General features: G+C 37.6%; 1 protein-coding gene across 8 annotated transcripts in view; it reads right to left on the reverse strand.

Annotated features, from left to right (window-relative positions):
* BANP (BTG3 associated nuclear protein) overlaps positions 1-18,764 on the reverse strand; it is a 157,061-nt gene that overhangs the window by 63,284 nt on the left and 75,013 nt on the right. For 4 of the 8 annotated variants that reach the window (XM_074157900.1, XM_074157904.1, XM_074157902.1 and 1 more), the window contains 3 exons: positions 12,984-13,114; positions 9,097-9,159; positions 6,940-6,984 (listed from right to left, as the gene is read on the reverse strand). In XM_074157900.1, coding sequence (XP_074014001.1) covers positions 6,940-6,984; positions 9,097-9,159; positions 12,984-13,114 — 239 coding nt within the window. Of the gene's footprint in view, positions 1-6,939; positions 6,985-9,096; positions 9,170-12,983; positions 13,115-18,764 lie in introns of all 8 variants that reach the window. The other 4 variants (XM_074157903.1, XM_074157899.1, XM_074157901.1 and 1 more) reach the window with 1 other exon arrangement.

Raw genomic sequence — 18,764 nt, forward strand, 5'->3', positions numbered from 1 at the left:
GCTCTCCAAGACAGCCGAAAGGCAGAAGGATCCTTCAACTCAGTGGCGCAGACATGGAAACAAATGGTCCTGTCACCATAACTGCGTTAGAATTTAAGTCTTAACGAAACAATATAGAATCTCTGGATTTGCAACAGAGGTGGTTTTCAAAAATGGTAACTCACTCATAGAGCAAGGGCTGCTGACTCTCAATCAGCTTCTAAATCACTCACCATTTCCCCCAAAAGTGGATACATTATGTTATGTAGTAAAAAACATGTGGCATCTTCAATAAATACCAAAATTAGTTTTGCATTCTGTAACTACAGAGAATGTATCTTCCCAGCAAATAATCAAGTAGCAGTTCCCCTTCTGTGGTTTTTTCCCTATTTTGTTATGTTTCGTTGACTACCATGGAAGGACTGTATTTTCCCCAAGTACTGTCTCTTCGTATTGGGGTAGAAGAATTCTGTTGTTCTCTCGTCAAATATAATAACCTGGAGTAAACAATTTGCACAGATTTGTTTCAGGAATGTTATAAGGAACAAAGCCAAGAAGGGCCACTGGAGACCAGCTGGTGTCCTACTGGACAGCGTCTTACCCTGCTTTGCAAATAAAGAAGGCACAAACCTCTACAAACACATTTTAAATTCTGCACTTAACTACACTTAACATAGTTTATTACAGCTACTTTTTTAGTTACCCACAATTAATAACAAAAATTTACTGGTTTTCTTTAATATTAATTTTTCTAGAGATATCTTCTATGGTACTGATCACCTAAAGCAGAAGGGTTTTTTTCCCCCCAAGCGTTTTTTTTTTTTAATCCATAGACATTTATAAGTTTTAATGCACTTAACTGCTTTAAAATTAAATAACTCAATTTGCTAAAATACTACGTTCTCTAGCAAACCACGTTTTCAAGACTGAAAAGTATGGTGAGTGTTTTCGAAGATCTACTTTGAGGAACAGTCAAAGCGAAGAACACCTCTTCTACGGGATGCCAAATTAGTGAGCGTATGTGCACAAGGCACTATCTTCAAGCAACAGCAACACAAAAAAAAAAAAAACAACCCCAAAAGAAAAGTCTCATAATTAAAGTGCTCGCACCTAAGTATTTTAAGCAATCTTACTTTATCCATAAATACATTGTGCTTCTATGTGAAATTTGAATAAAGAACATGTTGTTTCAAAACTGTTCTCTTCATTTTTGTCCCTAACAATAGAGCAGACCTGCAAGACTTCAGTACAACCTATTACTGAAGGACTATCAGCTAAAAATAATATTTTTTTTTTTCAAAACCATACAAGCAGTTTTTAAGTTCCAGCTGAACTATATTGGGTTTTTAATTTTGTTGTTTTTCTTCTAACAATCCTGTTTGTTTCTCCGTGCATATTATTCAAAGCAGATGTGCTGAAACAAGAAAAAGCCTTTTCAATCTACTAGAGCAGCTGACGCCGAAGTTTAGGTCGTCTTCCTTTCTCTCGGTTGCGCACAAGCACACGCGCGTGCACACACAGCCCCTATGTCAGCAAGGCATGCAGAAAGACTCACGCGGTGAATGTGTCTCTGTCCCCGCGGTACGACACTTTACAAGGTTGATGTCGGAGCAGCGCGTTCCTCGCACTTCAAATTTCCTCCTCATTTTCTTCAAGCTTTCGCCGAGAAAGCAACTGACAATCATCTTAATACTACTGCCCTCTACTGCTTAAAAATTAGGGACAGGAAAAGAACTCCTACCTTGTATTCGTTCTTGACTGAGGAACTTGAATAAAGAATTTTAGAATTTTTCAATCTAGAACTTCTTAATTAGAATGCATTATATGAAAATTAAGAACTGTGGAAGATAGTTCTTTCCTCTGTTTTGGATAATATATTATTGAAGCTGTTAATATTGATAGAAACTGCAGTATCTAAAGGCTTAGTAAAGGCAGTTAAAATACATATTCAGAAAATATATTAAACATTTTCTTTCCCAATAAAATAACATCTGCAAAACACATAGAAGTGAGCAGAAGCTGAGTTAATATGTCAACACGTTTTTGTTTGTATAACTGAAAATCATGCTCGAGTTATGGATTAAATTGGACCTTAAAAAAAATGTGGTGCCCTCACTGAAAAGCAAGGTGTGAGTATCTCAGTAATGATCAAGGCAGTAAAGAGAGGTACAAAAACTAGATGTTAAAAGAGTTGGTTTAAGACTGTCCCATGGGTTTGTAAATAATTACCTCCACAAACCAACCTATTTTCTTTTTAGTTTGATCCACTCACAAATAAGATTCACTGGATATTAAGTGGAATTATTAGAATAGGTTGGGTTTTTTTCCCCCTGAACATTTGGAACCATTTCTCCCCCTTTTTCCATTCCTCTAAGATTTAACAGCTTGCCCTTCGCTTCAGACTCCATCCAGCAGAGCAGAGAAACAGGACAGATGTTTCAAACATAGGTGATGAGGTCATATCTCCTTCTGAGCTGTATTACAGGGTGTACTATGTGTATTGAAACCAGACCTGAACGAGACATCAGATTCATACTCCTCCTGAGGACATTAAAGACAAACTCTCACTGATCTATTTCTCATGCCCGACTATATTCTAACCTTTCAGGCCCAACAGCAGCAAGCTGCTACTTCACAGCGCTGAACTCGGCCATATTTTCTCCCTCACTACAGCAATTTTCCAAGAATATCTTCTCTGATCAGATTCGTCTACTCTCATACGATCATTAGACATATGAGGATGCTCTTCTAAAGCTTTCTTGGTGAGCCACCTCCCCAGCCCCGCATCTGAACTCGCCTAGACCTCAGGGCTGCCACAAAGCCCACAGCAGCAAGGTCAGGGGAAAAGTTCAGACGAAGATAATGCAATCACTGCTCCACAAAAATACTCGTTGAGCTGCAGAATAATGTGTTATTAATGTGATCCCCTCTCTCTGCACGTATACGTAACTCAGCAGTTACGGATGGGTCTCACCGCACCGCTTTGATTACAAACTTATCTGGAAGACACTGTGTGGACAACTATATGAGATGCCAAGTTTCTTTTGGAAAATTGTAATGTAGCAGAAGCAATTCTGCATGTTTATTTCATATGCACATACAGTGAAAAAACCGATACTAGAAAAGCAATTTACACTAACGGTTAGCTTTTTTCTGCTAAACCTTTCGTACATGATGTTTGCTCCAGATTCTCCTGCTGCTTCTAACTTACCTACCGATACCGATACTAAATGAACTAAACGCTGCTGACTCTGACTCATTTTTTTGTTCATTGAGCAGAACAAATTGTCAGCTCTCCAGGAATACGCATGATCATATTTTAGATTTTAAACTGCATTAACTTTTTAATTGAAGAAATAAGGATATTAGTTGAAGACCATTTGCCCGGTGTCATTTTAATTAGTTTCTAAATTAGAGAAACACTGGCTGTGAGGATGTACAAAATGGAATGTCTAAAATGCAGAATCAAGGAACGTCAAACTACTGAAACTGTCCTGTTCTACCTCTTTATACCCAAATGTGTATTTCTGAATACTATGGCACTACGTGAGCACACCTCGTGCAGGACACACATGGAACACCTCTTGGGATGCAAAACACTCCAGCTCAAATGAAGAAAAGGATGGAGTTCGGAAGAAAAGAGGGCAGGTAATCAGAGGAAAGACAGACAAATTAGAAAATTTTTGGTAATTCATAAGTATAAAATGCAAAGTACAAAAAAATTCCCACTGGTCCACAACTTCAAGTGTTAGTTAATATGAAGTCTAATAATTTTTGCAGTTTGGTATTTTTATTAAACGTGCACTGAAATATGAAACCTTCAGCTAATAGAACACATGTGTAGGTAGAAAGCGTTCTTTTTGGCATGATTTCATTAGTTCCATGAACAATGATGCCAGAAAAACAAGATCTAAATTCAGTGCAACTACCAGGACGGACAATTCAAGGAGGGGGGGGGGGCGGGGGGGAAGTTAAAATCAACAACTGGCAGCATTATGCAGAGAAATCGGTATTTATTACTAGCATTATGAAGCTTAAAATGTATCTATCACCTTGGAAATTTTACTGACAAAATTTCACAGTAGATTTATGCCATTTTTTGCTTTAGTTCATATGAAGTTAACAACTCGATGCTTTGCAGTCCCAGCTTCTTGTAAACCTTTCACTTGTGATTCTGAGTGAAAGCCGCATCAGGCGGCAGAACTAAGCCTCATCGGAAGAGAAAGAATATCTAACATCTGGTAAGTGTACAGTAACACGTGGAAAACAGCAGCACAAGATGAATTTTCAAAGGGAATATTTAGTAGTCAAGCTAAGATCTAGTACCATTAGTAAGTATATATTAATCAGCTAAGAATATTCAATTACGGAGGTCTTGAGAGTGCCACATTATTCACTTCCCTTATTATCGATATTCTGCAGTGTCCCTTGGCAACACGCATGAAAGTTCAAAACATGGAAGAAAAAGCTACTCTCCTGAAAAGTAATGGACAGGTGGGAAAACTACAGCAGTCTCTTTGATCACAGGTCATGTACAGATGATTGCAAGCTACTGGATTGTTATGACTTACATTCCCACTGAACCGTATCGTATGACAGGTTTTTGTGCTCCTATCCCACTGCAAGTGCCAAGGAAAATGTATTAGTTTCAACTTCCATTTTTAAACCACAAACACGGTTTAGTTTTAACTCATTTTCCTTTGCAGTTTTTATGAGCTAATAGCTCAAAACACAGATCAGCTGACAAGCAGAAGACAGCTGAGCACCCAGAGCTCCCCTCTGTCTCTTCACATCACACACAGCCAGAGCTGTGGCAGGGAATCACATGAGAGCTACTCATCCCCTTCCCTGCAAAACAGGGCCACACGCTTCAACACAGAATGGAGATAAAAATCCCCCAAATATTTGCTTGCTCCTGTTTTTCTGTCCACTGGAAAACAGTTAAGCAACAAATACTTTCGGAGGAGCCTGAAGGTTCCTGTGAATTTGCACAGATGTCAGCTGAAGTGTGACAGCGCCTGGCTGCCCATTCTCGAGAGACGGCACTTACTCTTTTGCTGAGTGCACGAAGAGAGAAAAAAACCCAGTACTTCACCATTTGTTTTCAACGAAAGTTTAGAAGCAGGGCCCAGAATACAGTTACTTAAAAAAACCAGAAATTGGATGCTAAACTGATTTCCTACTTACACATGTACAGCCACAACCACCTAGACAGAAGCAAGGTTATCCTAAATGTGCTCTGTAATAGCACAGATGCCTTTATACAGCTAAGTGGATGTTGATTTCAACTAAAGAATCAATTAAATCATGCTTTTCTTCCCCACCTTGTGCGTGGTCTCACACGCTTCAGACAAACATATATCATGTATCCATATATATGTACAGACACACGTAGACACACATTTACAAACACGTACTTTTAGAAAAATCTTTCTTCCAGTGTAGCCTTATTCTGCACGTACGAGTGCAGCCGCTCAGACCATCAGCAAGACTCCACTTACGGGCATTTAGAGTTTGTAAAATTTTTTCTGCTCTAGAATTTACAGTTTTTTTTACTCCATGACTATTTTCACACATGAGACACGGCTCAATGCTACTGTTGTATGAAAGGACTCACCTCTCCCTGCCTAACACGGGTGGTTTCAGGAAAACCTGCTGATCCAAGCATTTCCCTTAAACACAGCACGAACTCGCAACATTTTAAACTACATTCTTCGGTTCTATTTAAGAAAGAGAGAATCAATTTGTGGAATACTTGCTATGAATAGCTATTTCAAGAGGAAAAATAATGGTACTAGGCTCTAATTAAAAAAAAAATGTAACATAATCTACATGCCACTCTTGGAGAGGCATAACACCACCCAATATTAGTCTTTTAAGAACATGTAATTTGAACAGCAGTATTTCACAAAGAAGGAAAAAACCAACAGTAAGTACTAAAACAAAGGTTCTGACACGTCTCCAAAAAATCACCTTTCCTAGTCTCACTTCAGCAAAAGTACTTCTGATTCAAGTCTCAGTAAAGAACATTTAAAGTGTTTTTTAATTATTATTTTTTAAATATATGTTAGATTGCTTCCTCACACAACTACTGTATGTGGTCAAAAGTTCAGAGTCCCGGTAGCTTCTCAAGGCCTTTGAGTTCAAGAACCCTGATGATGTCAGCCTTTTCGATTCAGGGCAGCATTCAAGTTCTAGCCATATGTCTCACAACTTATTAATATTCAACAGAAGCAGAAAAAAATTCGTAACACATTTATTTAAATGGCCTGGCTAGAAAGCTTCCTACAGGAATATTTTTGTGCTGTGGATATTTTAATATAGCTCAACATTTAGTAAAGTGTGTCTGAGACCAAATGTCAGCGATTTTGCTGACACCTGACATGGAAATTCTACTAATTTAATCACTTATTGACTCATCACTCAAAGTAAAAGCTTCTTTTTCTTACCTCATGTATGCATAAGCACCTAATAAAGCCATCTTATCAAAAAGAACAAAAGCAGATGTGAAAGATCTGTTTCTCCCAAGACAGCCATATAATGAAAAAATAGCTGCTTAAACCTCAGCAATAAATGTTCTTGGGTTCCCATGGACTGAGTTCACATCTGGCCATAGTGACAGTTGATAACAGAGAAAAGAACATACCATACACAATATAATCAATCCAGTTAATGAAGGTAAGAGTGAAGAGGCCAAAGACAAGAAGGTAGAAAATATATAAAACACAGGAATAAAGTATCTTGCAGGAGTAACGAAATAAGCTTGGTCAAATACTTTGAATCCACAGACAAAATACTTAGCTTACACTTTATCATTTTGCAAGTTGTTTATTTAAACAGGAAGAGCAGAACAGATTTTACTCTTTAAAACAGCCACTAATAATGTGACATCATTCCAAATGCAACATTAATTTAAAAGACCAAAGTAAAATGCTGCTTAAAGCTCAGCTCTGTTCCTACCTGTCCATCTTGACCCACATGAACTTGATGTATCTGCAAGTTTCCCTGTAAAATAAAAGCATTGACAATGAACATGACTTTGGAATTTAAAAAGTTGCTCTGTCCTGAAAAAAAAGGCCTGTTTCTCATCTCATTATTAAACAACTTCAATATTAAGGAAATCTATTAATTTAGGAAATTCTGCTGAGGGTTATTTTGGCAATCCAGCTACAATTCAATGGTCAGCACTTTAACCACAAAGGATAAACAGACTAGAAAGGAAGGAGATTTTTCAACACCAGGATGTTTTGCTTTTTGAAAGTTACTGTATAAAGTACAGCATTTTTATGCAAAGTCTGTTTGTACGGCTTTTGAAGTAAGGTTTTTGTTTTTCTTTATTTATATAAAACTGCAAACTTGAGTCTAACCCTTACTAAACTAGAATTAGCTGTATAACACTGTATGGAGTGCTATTTACTATTTGTTGTTATGAAGTTACTGCCTGTGCTAACAGACTTTTTTTTTTTTATTTCATTAAAATTCAATACCAAAGATCAACATAGTTCTGTTACAGAAATTACATCTATTGCAAAAAACTCTCAATAATGTAAATCATTTTAAAGGAATCTTAGCTACAAAGTCTAAATAGGAGCAGTGTCTTTACAAAATGAAGTTTTTATTCATATGCTGAGAGATGTCTTTTCAAAAGTGTACTTAGATTAAGAAAAAACAGCTCCCCAAACACAGTGACTCCAGTGAAATAACACATTTATTTGAGGAAAAAAATACCAATTTTGATTTGCATGTTTTCTGCATTTTCTCTTACTGGCAGCACTTCCTCTTATTTGAAGCTGTGTACATTGTAATAAATTTAAAACCAGATGTTTTCATCTGTCACGGACAAATGTAGTCCTTCGAAGTCTTACATATGGAAACTTCAGATGAAGCCAATGGACACCTGTGTGTGCTTGAACCTCCGGATCAATTACAACTAGTATCTGCTGAATCATAATTTTTACCGCGGCTCTTTACCCAAGAACTGCTTCAGTTTTATTCTAACACACTCAGCATTCCTTTAGAGCCAGAACATTTTGATCCTTTCTTATTTCTCTCTAGGTCTGACAAGCTCTTCAAAGGAGACTGCGCCTTTAACTATAATATTTATATAATATTTACAACAATATTTATTCTACAATAGCTCCCTGTGTTAACAGTATTCCTCTGCACCAGAAGTGTTTTTATGAGATGTGATTTAGGGTACTTTGGAAATGGATAAAACTAACTCACAAGGAGATATGCTTAACATTAAGTAAAAAAACTCTACAGGGAAATCATACAGATTAAAACTGTATTCTGCATTTATATTTAACCTTATTTTGCTATTGCTTCTTCATGTAAAAAAACCTAAGTGCACAAGAAATCTAACAACAGTCTTAGCAGTTAGGAGTCCATACATTATTAAATAAGTGACAATATCACTCTCACTCAGCTAAATTGAGCTGGTTTTAATAGCTGTTTTGCCTCAGCGGGAGAAAAAAAAAAAAGTCAAAATTGAGGGGTTCAGTACTGGGTTTGTCCATTTTCATTCTAGTACACTATTTTTATAGAAAAAATTATGAAGTGCAAATACTGTAGTGCCAGATTACTTGATCAGTAAGGAAGGTAAGTTCACTTCATTCTGCAACATATCTTTACTAGACGTCGCCTGAAGGTTTCTCCAACTCCTGCTTGACAGTTCCCACAATTAAAGACACTGAGTATTCTGAATGCATTTAGTTCATAAATCTAACTAAAATAATTTCATTTCTCAATGGCAATGCAAGCACCTATTTTTTTAATACTCTGAGTACTAAATTTCCAATGAAAACCATCAGCCATACACAGCAATCGTTTGTGTAACACACAGAGTTGTCTTGGCTGGGCAAGGAGAAAAAAAACAAACCCCCCCCAAACAAACAAACAAAAAGAAACTCACCCCCCCCCGCCCCCTCCCCGGGACAGAAATAGCATATTGCATTTACTGCCATAAAATACATTTCATCCTGGCTCCACCACATGCTCTCACTTCTACCCTCACTGGTCTCTGTAGTGTATGGTACCAGATCTCAGAGGTTTTAGAATTGGGGCCCAAAGTTCTGGCCAACATCTGCTCCACAGGCACCCACACTTTTGGCTCACCTCACTGTCCTGCGTGATTTGGACTTGCTCGCCTTGAGGAACCTGGGCTATGTGGAGATGGCCCTGTGGGATCCGCAACAAAAGAAAACACCAAGGAGCATCAGAAGAAAATCATCGCTAGAGGAAGAAGCTATTACCTTGGATTCAATACAGCTTAATGCATGGAAGTAAAATGTTTATTCAGTGAAAACAATTAAAGATAGCTTTAAAAAAAAAATAAAGTGCAGCCATATTTCTCCATCTTTTTATGCAAAGTATAAGCAGGGTGACATTGCAGAACGGTTCATTTTCATGTAAGAGGAAAGAAAATAGGCGTAATAATAAGTAACATCTATGTAGCGCATTTCTCTATAGACAAAGTATCTGCTTTTTTGACTGATACACAAAGCGTGGGACTAACGTGCTTTGGTAGATTAGAATTGTGCCTGAACCACCATTTAAAGACCTTGGAAACTCAGTTCTTAAAATGGATATGCCAAGACTAACTACTCACTAAGAGTGAAGTTCTAAAAAGTACCTGTGAGTATCCATATATCTTTGTACATTCACATAGTTAGGGTGAAGTAGGGTACCGTGCTAAAGACTATCTCTCAAGCTGCTATAACCTGGCATGAAGTCATTAATGTGACTGCAGTTACACTGGTTTATGTTAGCAGAGATTCCGCCCTAACAGTTTTAATAATGTTAATACTTTGTATTGCTGACCATACCCACCACTTCAGAATGGTATCAAGCCCACCATTCGATCATAACATGGATAAGAGAGTGGACGGAATTCCTTGTGCATCCTGACCAGCCCAGCGAAGTCTTTGCTACTGTGATTTACCTGAAGGGAGATTGGATTCTAAAGAACCTACTGCAGGGTTTATAAGGCTTTGTGTTCATTTTAATATGCCTGCATGAGACAGAGATTAAAGATAATCATTTGGAATTCTGTCAAAGGCTCTTCTTATTTTATAACACAAGAACAATTGCATGTGATTTTCAAAGAAACACAGATCCCTCTATTTCAAACAGTTTCATTTCCTTTGGAAGGAAACTGTCTATTTATAGGGAGAAAAAACATACTGAAAGTATCACTCTGACAATGGGGACTGTATATAAAATTAGAACACAGCCCAGTCCATGTTGAGATTAGAATCACTTTCCCTCCTTAACATCAAGCTCTCAGGGCTCCCAGGAAAAAGCACTGAACATTTAAAAGATCCATTTATAGTGTTTTCAAATATAAGCAAACCTTTCTGACTACAGGGAGGGGGGAGAGGTGATTTTCTTCACCTTTGTACCATGCAGCATTCCAAAAAATGAACTGTTCAGTCATCTTTTGCAGATACATAGCTGGCCTTCAAGGACAGGCCTTTTAGTTTGTTCACAAATTCAGTTCAATACTGATTTTTTTTACAGTATAAATAACTATCTTGCTAATAACTTTTAGCCTGATCTATATGTATCATCCCCTAGAACTCAAAAAGCAATACCATTTTTATCTGTTTCAACCTAGGACCCCTCTACATGTTTGAAAAATTATGACATTTAAATAGTGGTTGTGGGTCACAGTGGATTTTTCCCGGATTCCACAATCAATTTAAATGCTATTTGACAGATCCAGATCTTTTAACGAGGCAAATTTTCATCACTTGCATCTATGAACATACCCATTTTGTCTATTGTATGCAAGTGTTTCATATAATTCTCCCTTCTACCTTGTCTTTCAAGACTTGAAAAATACTTTTCAGTCATCAATTAAATCTCATAAAAATACCTATACAGCAGTTAAGACGACATGCTCTTTAAAATATATAAGGAAACCAAGAGACAAAGAAATTCACATGATAATACTGTAAAGTTATGGCAAAAGTGAAGTGGAAATGGAACCTTTGCACCCAATTCCTGCAGAAAGAGCATTATTTCACTGAGGATCTTCTCAACTGACAGGATGGAAAAAAAGTTTGCAAGTTAATTTACTGAACTTCTCTTCAGTCCTCTTCCAAGTTTTAGAATTGTAACCTGAAGCATTTGGGATCTAGTTCCATTAAGCAATCACTCTCCAGGGTTAGCTCCTCAACTTCCATGCAAGTCAGATGGTACCCAGGTACCCAACAGGAGAGGGCAAGGGAAAACCAAAGGGGTAGCCCGGACTTCCCAACCCGACCTGAATCTCCCAGCTCATGGTTCCCAGCAGCCCTTACACACGTGCTCCAGCTCTTTCTTTTCTCTTTATAAGCAACCTTTTTCACTTTGGAAAAACATGCTCTCTACTGCAATTCCCTCAACTCTTATAGTTGCTGTCTGGAATTCCTCTCAATCCCCTTCCACTTCCATGCACTCCTTAAAAAATATCCTGGCTAATATTTAAGTCCTCCTTTTAAGCAATGCTTACAGCTCTGGCAGTTGCCTTCAACACTGTGCCACACATCTTGAAGTTTTCCCCTAATTTCCATTACTTTTCTCCTCTGATTCTTCTACTGCTGCTCCACTAAACCTTCATTGGGTCTTACAGACACGTCTTTTTTGATAACATTCCAAAAGAATCTGTCCTTCACAGCACTATTTGCTTCATCACATTTCTGAGCAACTTCACCCTTTCCACACTGACTATTTGCAGCTCTACATGAACCAGATTCGAGTGTTCCCTGTGTTGATCGAGAGCTTTCATTCTTTATGTGTAAATTATTCAGTTGGGCACACTTGCTCCCTCTCTCCTGCACCACCTCTCGTGCTTGGGCAGAGAATACTATAAATATCTACTAAAGATGTTTCATTATCCGGCTTCAGACTCTTCTTTGTACTGGCGTTGACCAAAACTTTTGCAACAGCCAGACCACTGGGTGCTACAGTTTATAGTGTTGACTAATCTCTCTCAAGAATTCTTGTTTATTTGCCTGTTCCCACCTGGTTTTTCAGCCTGGTTTGTAAGGAAAGTGGGCTTATGTGATCATCCTGCAGAGCAGGTACGGACGTGTCTGTGCTGGGACACTGCCTGGCCCATACTCAGCCTTCTGGGTACCTTCAAAAACCCTAATGCCATCAGTGAAAAAGGTTCTCTGGTACATGACCGTGCATAAACGCCGTAAACGGCAAAGCCCGACGTTTTTGAAAACTAATGGCAGACAGATTTCACACATTAAATTCTCAGGTTTCTACCGCAGAAGAATGAGTGTGCAACTATAATTCACTATTTCTGAATGCCGCACGTCAGAAAAGCCACACAATCCATTATTGCATTATTTTCTTCTACTTTTTTTTTTTTTAATTTGAATTTGAAACCATCCTTGTAGTCTAACTGTGGCACGTGGAAACTAAAGCCAAGGTGAGTTTTTTCACAGTACACTAAAACCATGTATGAAAATAATCACGGCCTAAGTTATGGTAGGAGTCTCAGGCTTAAAAAATGCCAATATTTATAACTTTTACTTATCTACATGTATCTAAATGAATACACATGTAAAAAATTCAGCTAACAGATGTTCAAAAAAGCTAAAAATGCAGGGTTTCTTTTAAATGAAAATAAATAAATAAACGCATTCTTGTTTTAAAAGTCATAGCTAGAACTACCTCCGAAGTGTAAATCATACACTTAGTAGGTCTGTTATTATTATTATTATTATTATAGCAAACGCAAGCAAACTGCCAGGTAAAGACTAATCAGTTCTAGATACAATAACAAATGTGCATTTACTTGCAACAATTGCGTGAGCAAATCCTGCATGAAGACTTTTGTCAAATAACTAAATTTTTTTTCATAAGCCTTCAACCTTTATTTTCTGAAAGTCATGTGATGATAGGTCAGTTCTTCAAAATAAAAAAAATGAAATTTCAACTGAAGCAAAGTTTGCAATAATCTAGATTGTTTAAATGGAATAATTTAGATAAAATTGAGTACATACTACTTGGACTTGTCCATCTTCTCCTATTTGGTGGATCTGAACCTGCTGAGCGTTGGCTAGTGCATAGTGTAGTGCCTGTGGCTGGTTCTGCTGGATCTCATTGGAAGCTGAAACTGAACTCTGTGAACCCTCTGAAAAAGAGACAAAAATCCAGCTTTATTTATACATGTATATCTCATGCCAGTGGCCATGCAACAACGCATACATAAAAACTGTGGAAAACAAAAGCTGTCAGTAAGGAAATGCAGATTACTTATACATTAATATTTTTATGCATGTTCATTGCTCACCTGTAGATTTGCTACAAATTCCAAAGGAGTTCCAAAGGCTATTTTGACTCTGAGAAAGTGTATGTTTAAATAGCCTCTTTTTAATCTAAATTAAAGGTTCTGCAACTGTAAAAAGTCGTATCACAGCAAAACCACATACACTTCCTAAGCAGTTCAACGCTTTCTTTTGTACACCTGTGTAGCCGAGCACTATTACTGCCACCACCACAAGGATACATCTAAAAACCTACCGTATTAATCAAAATTAATGGAAATGGATGGAAAACAAATCATATGAAGAGCGGTTGAAGGAGCTGGGACTGTTTAGTATGAGGAAGAGGAGGCTGAGGGGAGACATCATCACTCTCTACAACTACTTGAAAGGACACTGTAGAGAGGTTGGTGCTGGTCTCTTCACACAGGTAACTAATGACAGAACGAGAGGGAATGGCTTCAAGCTCCAACAGGGTAGGTTTAGACTGAACATTAGGAAAGAATTTTTCACAGAAAGAGTGGTCGGGCATTGGAACAGGCTGCCCAGGGAGGGGGTTGAGTCACCATCCCTGGATGTGTTTAAGAGACATTTAAATGTGGTGTTGGGGGATATGCTGTAGGGGAGAACTTTGTAGAGTAGGGTAGATGGTTGGACTCGATGATCCCAAGGGTCTCTTCCAACCTAGACGATTCTATGATTCTATGAAAATTATCATATAAATAAAGGATATTTCTCAATTCTTTTTCAAGATTCATCATCTAGAATTCAGACTGACACACACGAGCCTGGAATTATTTTTTTTTTTTAACCTCAAAATGGCAGGTTGATTTTTTGACTTAGATGAATTTAAACACACTGCAAAGTAAAGCCTTCTGAAAATGCCCCTACAAAAAGGAAGCCACCTGGGTGTTATCTTTGGGTAACCGTGACAGCCACCGGGAAAACCATCGCATGATTTCAAGACGACGACAACTTGCATTAGAAGTAGACATACCATAGTATCATTTCCAGGTGTCCCAGCTGCAGGGAAAGGACTCTCATAAATGTAAGAGGCAAAAGGCAAGTAAAAAGAACTTTTTGGTTTTTGGCATAAAAGTATTCAAATGCTTTTTGTTTTTTTAAACATGACTTTTCTATGCATTTGGTGTCAGTGATACCGAGAGACTAGTAATGTCAATAATTCTGTACTGTATGTGAAGTGGAATACGATGGATCAGAGACTAACGGTATGTATGTGTCTTTCTACAGATTAAGACACCACTAACAGGTAAATCTATCGCTAGGTACCATATACCCTTTTAGGAATCAGGAAAAAAACCTGGGGCTATCGATCAATGACACTTTTGCAGCACATGTGACAAGTGTACACTGCTAGGAAAAACCTTAAAATCTCCCAATATCATACTTGTATCATACTAAGATTCAGCATCAGTCCCAGTTTTCTTCCTTTTTTTTTTTTTTTTAATTTGAGACATTTTGGAGAATGGGACTATCATAAAGGGTTTCTAGAATAATGCATTTGAAGAAATATTTTACATACTATATTCCTGTATATAATTTTAACATTTTTCTTTTGCTCTGCCACAAAAATACATTGAATGAAATCTCTGAAGCATTAAGTGTTTTATAATTTTTCTAAATTATTTATTGCTCTGAGAATGACTTTTATGCTACAAGGTACTGTAGAACACATTAACATCTAACATGTAGTAACTTTCAATACTGTAGGGCTTTCAAGCTGTCCAAGTACCGGAAACTATAATGAAAATATTTAAGAAACAGTGTCGCTCTGCTTCCATTGTAGATCATTTCCTTGCAAGATTTTATGTGTTGCTTAAATAAGCACTAGATAGACCTTATCCTGCTCAGAGATGACTGATGGCTGATAAATTTTGATTTTTAAAATAGCGGTTGTTTTTTTGGAACCGACACAGCAGGAAGCCATGTTTCATAAAATTTTAATACCTCTACTTACTACTGTAAAATCTATACTGAAAAGAGAATGCTAATTTTGCAAGAATGAGCTTTATTGACTCATACAAATATTTGAACTGCAATGTTCTTTAATAAAAATCACCCATTTGGGTTTTTTTTCATTCTGTCTGCAAATGTTTGTGTAAGAAGATAATTTTGAGTTTAAGTCTAAACATGGGAACTGGAAACCAACTCAAAACCACCCAGCTAGTACGTACTTATTTGTTGAAAGTTTTAGTTGCTTAACAATTCAATTAGACAGCTCTAATTATGTTAACAGTCTGCAAATACATAACTACAACCAGAACCAGTGTGGTAACTGAGCAAAACACAAGTGCATGGTTTTGCTGTATATTGGACATACATCTTTAACACCTTACCTTTGACTAGTAAGCAACTGCAGAAAATTTATACTTCCTTAAATATAGTCCTGTCACCAACTGTGCAATTCCAGTATTTCCTGCACTGTTGTAAAATGGAAGTTTGCTGTACAGAATTCCGGATGGGATTAACAAGTCACAAATGGCAGAAAAGCCCTGTCCCTGGTATTAGAAACTGCACCATCAACCAATTTGTTCAAATTCTGATACTGGATCATGCTTTCCATTGCCAATGGCTTTGTGATGGTCACTGAAAGTAGCAAAGTCTGGAAAGATCATTTACCTAAACCTCTTTTTTTTTTTTTTTTTACTTTTTCTCTCATTTCCATTACTTCAGTCCTAACAATATTTTATACAATTAATTTTCTGTATTTTTTTTATTTAACAAACAGTGGTTTTTAGGATGCTAAACGGCTAAGCCCACTGTTATTCATCTGACTTCTTACAGGCTACCACTAGTCCATTCTGTTGTGATTTTTTCTTTCCATCAGGCTTCCCAGTCTCCCACTATGCAACTCAACAGCCGAGTTGAGTCACAACCCAACTTCTAGTCAAGCCACAGCGTCCAAATACATAATCCTTCATTTAGATGCGTGCATGCATACACACACGCACACATACATACCTTCATATGCTCAGACATATACAGTGTAAATGTAAATACACATGCATAAACAGCAAAGCTGGACTTTGGACACAAGCGAGGCAAGACGTGTGTTTCGCTTACAAATTTAATAACCTTCTAGAACCACTTTTCCTGTAGCCATTACACAACTGCAATTGCTGCACTTCTGAGAAAACACAGAGATGCATTTATAATAAGTATTTATTTTCTGATTTAAAAACTTATGCAATAAAAGAATATCAAAGAAGAGCTGCAGCAGATAAAAGTATGTATTTATATATATTATATGCACATTTTAAAAAATATTTTTAACTGTCAAGTCCAAAAGCCTTTATTTGTAAACCATCTTTTGCTTCACAGATGCCAGAAATTATGGTGCTTTTCAGAGGTGGGAACACGAGACACAGACTGAATGCAATCATACTATACATCTTGCATGGTCACTTATAAATAGATTTCAGTTGGCTTCACTGCAAGCACCACAGTTGGGTTTTCTTTCTTTTTTTATTGGATTTTGGTGGGGTTTTTTTCTTCGTAGGAAGAAAGAAGAGAGAGGATTCAACAGTGTCTAAAAACAAAACATCCTTTGTAAGTATTGTTTTTCCCCTCTAAATCTCTGACCAGACAAAAGTAATATTTATCCATTTTTAAACATGCCCCATTAAAAACAAACACAAACATGAATAGCACACAGCTTGAACAGAGGATATGTCAACAGTTATATATCATTATCATGTAAACTATCTCGCCTCACATTTACAACTTTGACATATTAGAGAATCCCTGGCACCGAAAAGCTCCACAGCTGAACTCTTGCTTTGAAATTTTCCATCGCAGTAGTTCCAATGGGGCACTTTGACATGACCCGACCAGCTGATGGAGTGACACTGCTCAGCATGTTATCCTCGGTATTCCCAAAGCACCCACCACTACAGGCAACAGCTCTGGAACCACCCACACAATGGAAGATGCTGCACTGACCATTCCGCAGATTAAGCTGTGATACAGCAGGAAAAAACCGATGCTGAAATATTCCTTCCTCTCAAGTTGCAATTGGACCTTTTAAATTTTCTGTTTCCTGCATGTGCTTACGAGTCAAAGAAAATTTAGCCTGAGTCCCTCTTCTCAGATGAACGTTTCAAGAGTTGGCAAAATCACCCGCACTGAAGCAGTTACTTCTATCGCATTTCTCAAAGCTAATCTTCCTCAGACATTGCTGAACAAGATTAGATTTGTCAGACAAATATAATTTATAACTGTTTCAAGACTATGTGTGTTTAATTCTCAACTAAGATCAGTGTTAAAATTCCCCACTTCAAAGGGAAAACCTTTGGCATTTTCTAATTCTTTCCTATTCTACTTCTTATTTATCAGCTGAGCATCTGGCTTCTCATTTTGGAAGGAAGTACGGGAGGTACAGATTGTGCAGCAGAGGGGATCCATGCTCAGTCTCCTTGTGTGTTGCTATTCAAAATTGTTTTCCTTGTGTACAGGCCTCCCAGCTCACACTTCTGCTTAACAAACTGGGACGTGCTTCCTTACGTCCTTGCCACGCAGTCCCAGCGAGGAAAGGTTAATGGGCAGACGAAGCAAAGCAGTCCTCAAAAAAACCACAAAGCAGGAAAAACACCATAACTGAACAATTAATAGAAATAAAGCTGTATACTGTAAACTATTATCTCAGCCTGACTCATCCAGTGCTAAATGCCTCCAATTTTGCAGAACAGCTTTGAAGATTTGGCTGCACATCCATTTCTATATGTGACATCTCAGCATAGGCTGAGCACTTCAGCCCAAATCTACATATAAATCCCAAAGTCATAGAACTAATTAAAAATTCCAACATGGAAAACTGTGATAACAGCTTCAACAATCTTAAGAGAAATTAAAAGAAAGGGAGAAGGCACTCTTCAATTAATCCTCCTCCCCAAAAACTCATTTCCTACTGCCTTCCCTCCACAAACTGCTAACGTTTTTAAAAAGAATATCTCGCTAAATTATCATGGCAGCCATGTGTACAACTCCTCAGAAAAAAAAAAAAAAGAAAGGAGAAAAAAAAAAAGAGAAAAACACACATTAAGGACCGAAGTGTTGGCTCTGAGAAGAGCGGAACAAACCACTGCAATTAATACCTCAATTCCAACAGAAGGGAACAGCTTCAAACAGAAGAACCAGATCAGAAAAGGAAAACCAACTTCTGCCTAAATATAACAGTCTGCTAAAATAACTTTATGCAACCTATAAATCTTGTGGCTACTGTAAAGCTGTTCTACATTTAATTGACAGTGCAATCTCAATTAATGTCTTGGGCGGGGGGGGAGGGGGATGGGGAGGTGAAGGACAGAGAAGAGATTTTCATTCATAGTTTCCTACCAGCTTCTCCTTAGACATGTTTTTGTCTGCAGATCAGTTCCTCTTGAGCTCTTAATGCTTGAGCACTATCACAGAATTACAGCGCCAAAACCTTCTAAGGCTACGTAAGGACTATGGGCTCAGCCTCCTGCTTTTCTATGGTATTTGCATAGCTAATTTTTCCAT

This window comes from Numenius arquata, chromosome 13 (genome assembly GCF_964106895.1).
Source record: "Numenius arquata chromosome 13, bNumArq3.hap1.1, whole genome shotgun sequence".
Classification (NCBI taxonomy): domain Eukaryota; kingdom Metazoa; phylum Chordata; class Aves; order Charadriiformes; family Scolopacidae; genus Numenius; species Numenius arquata.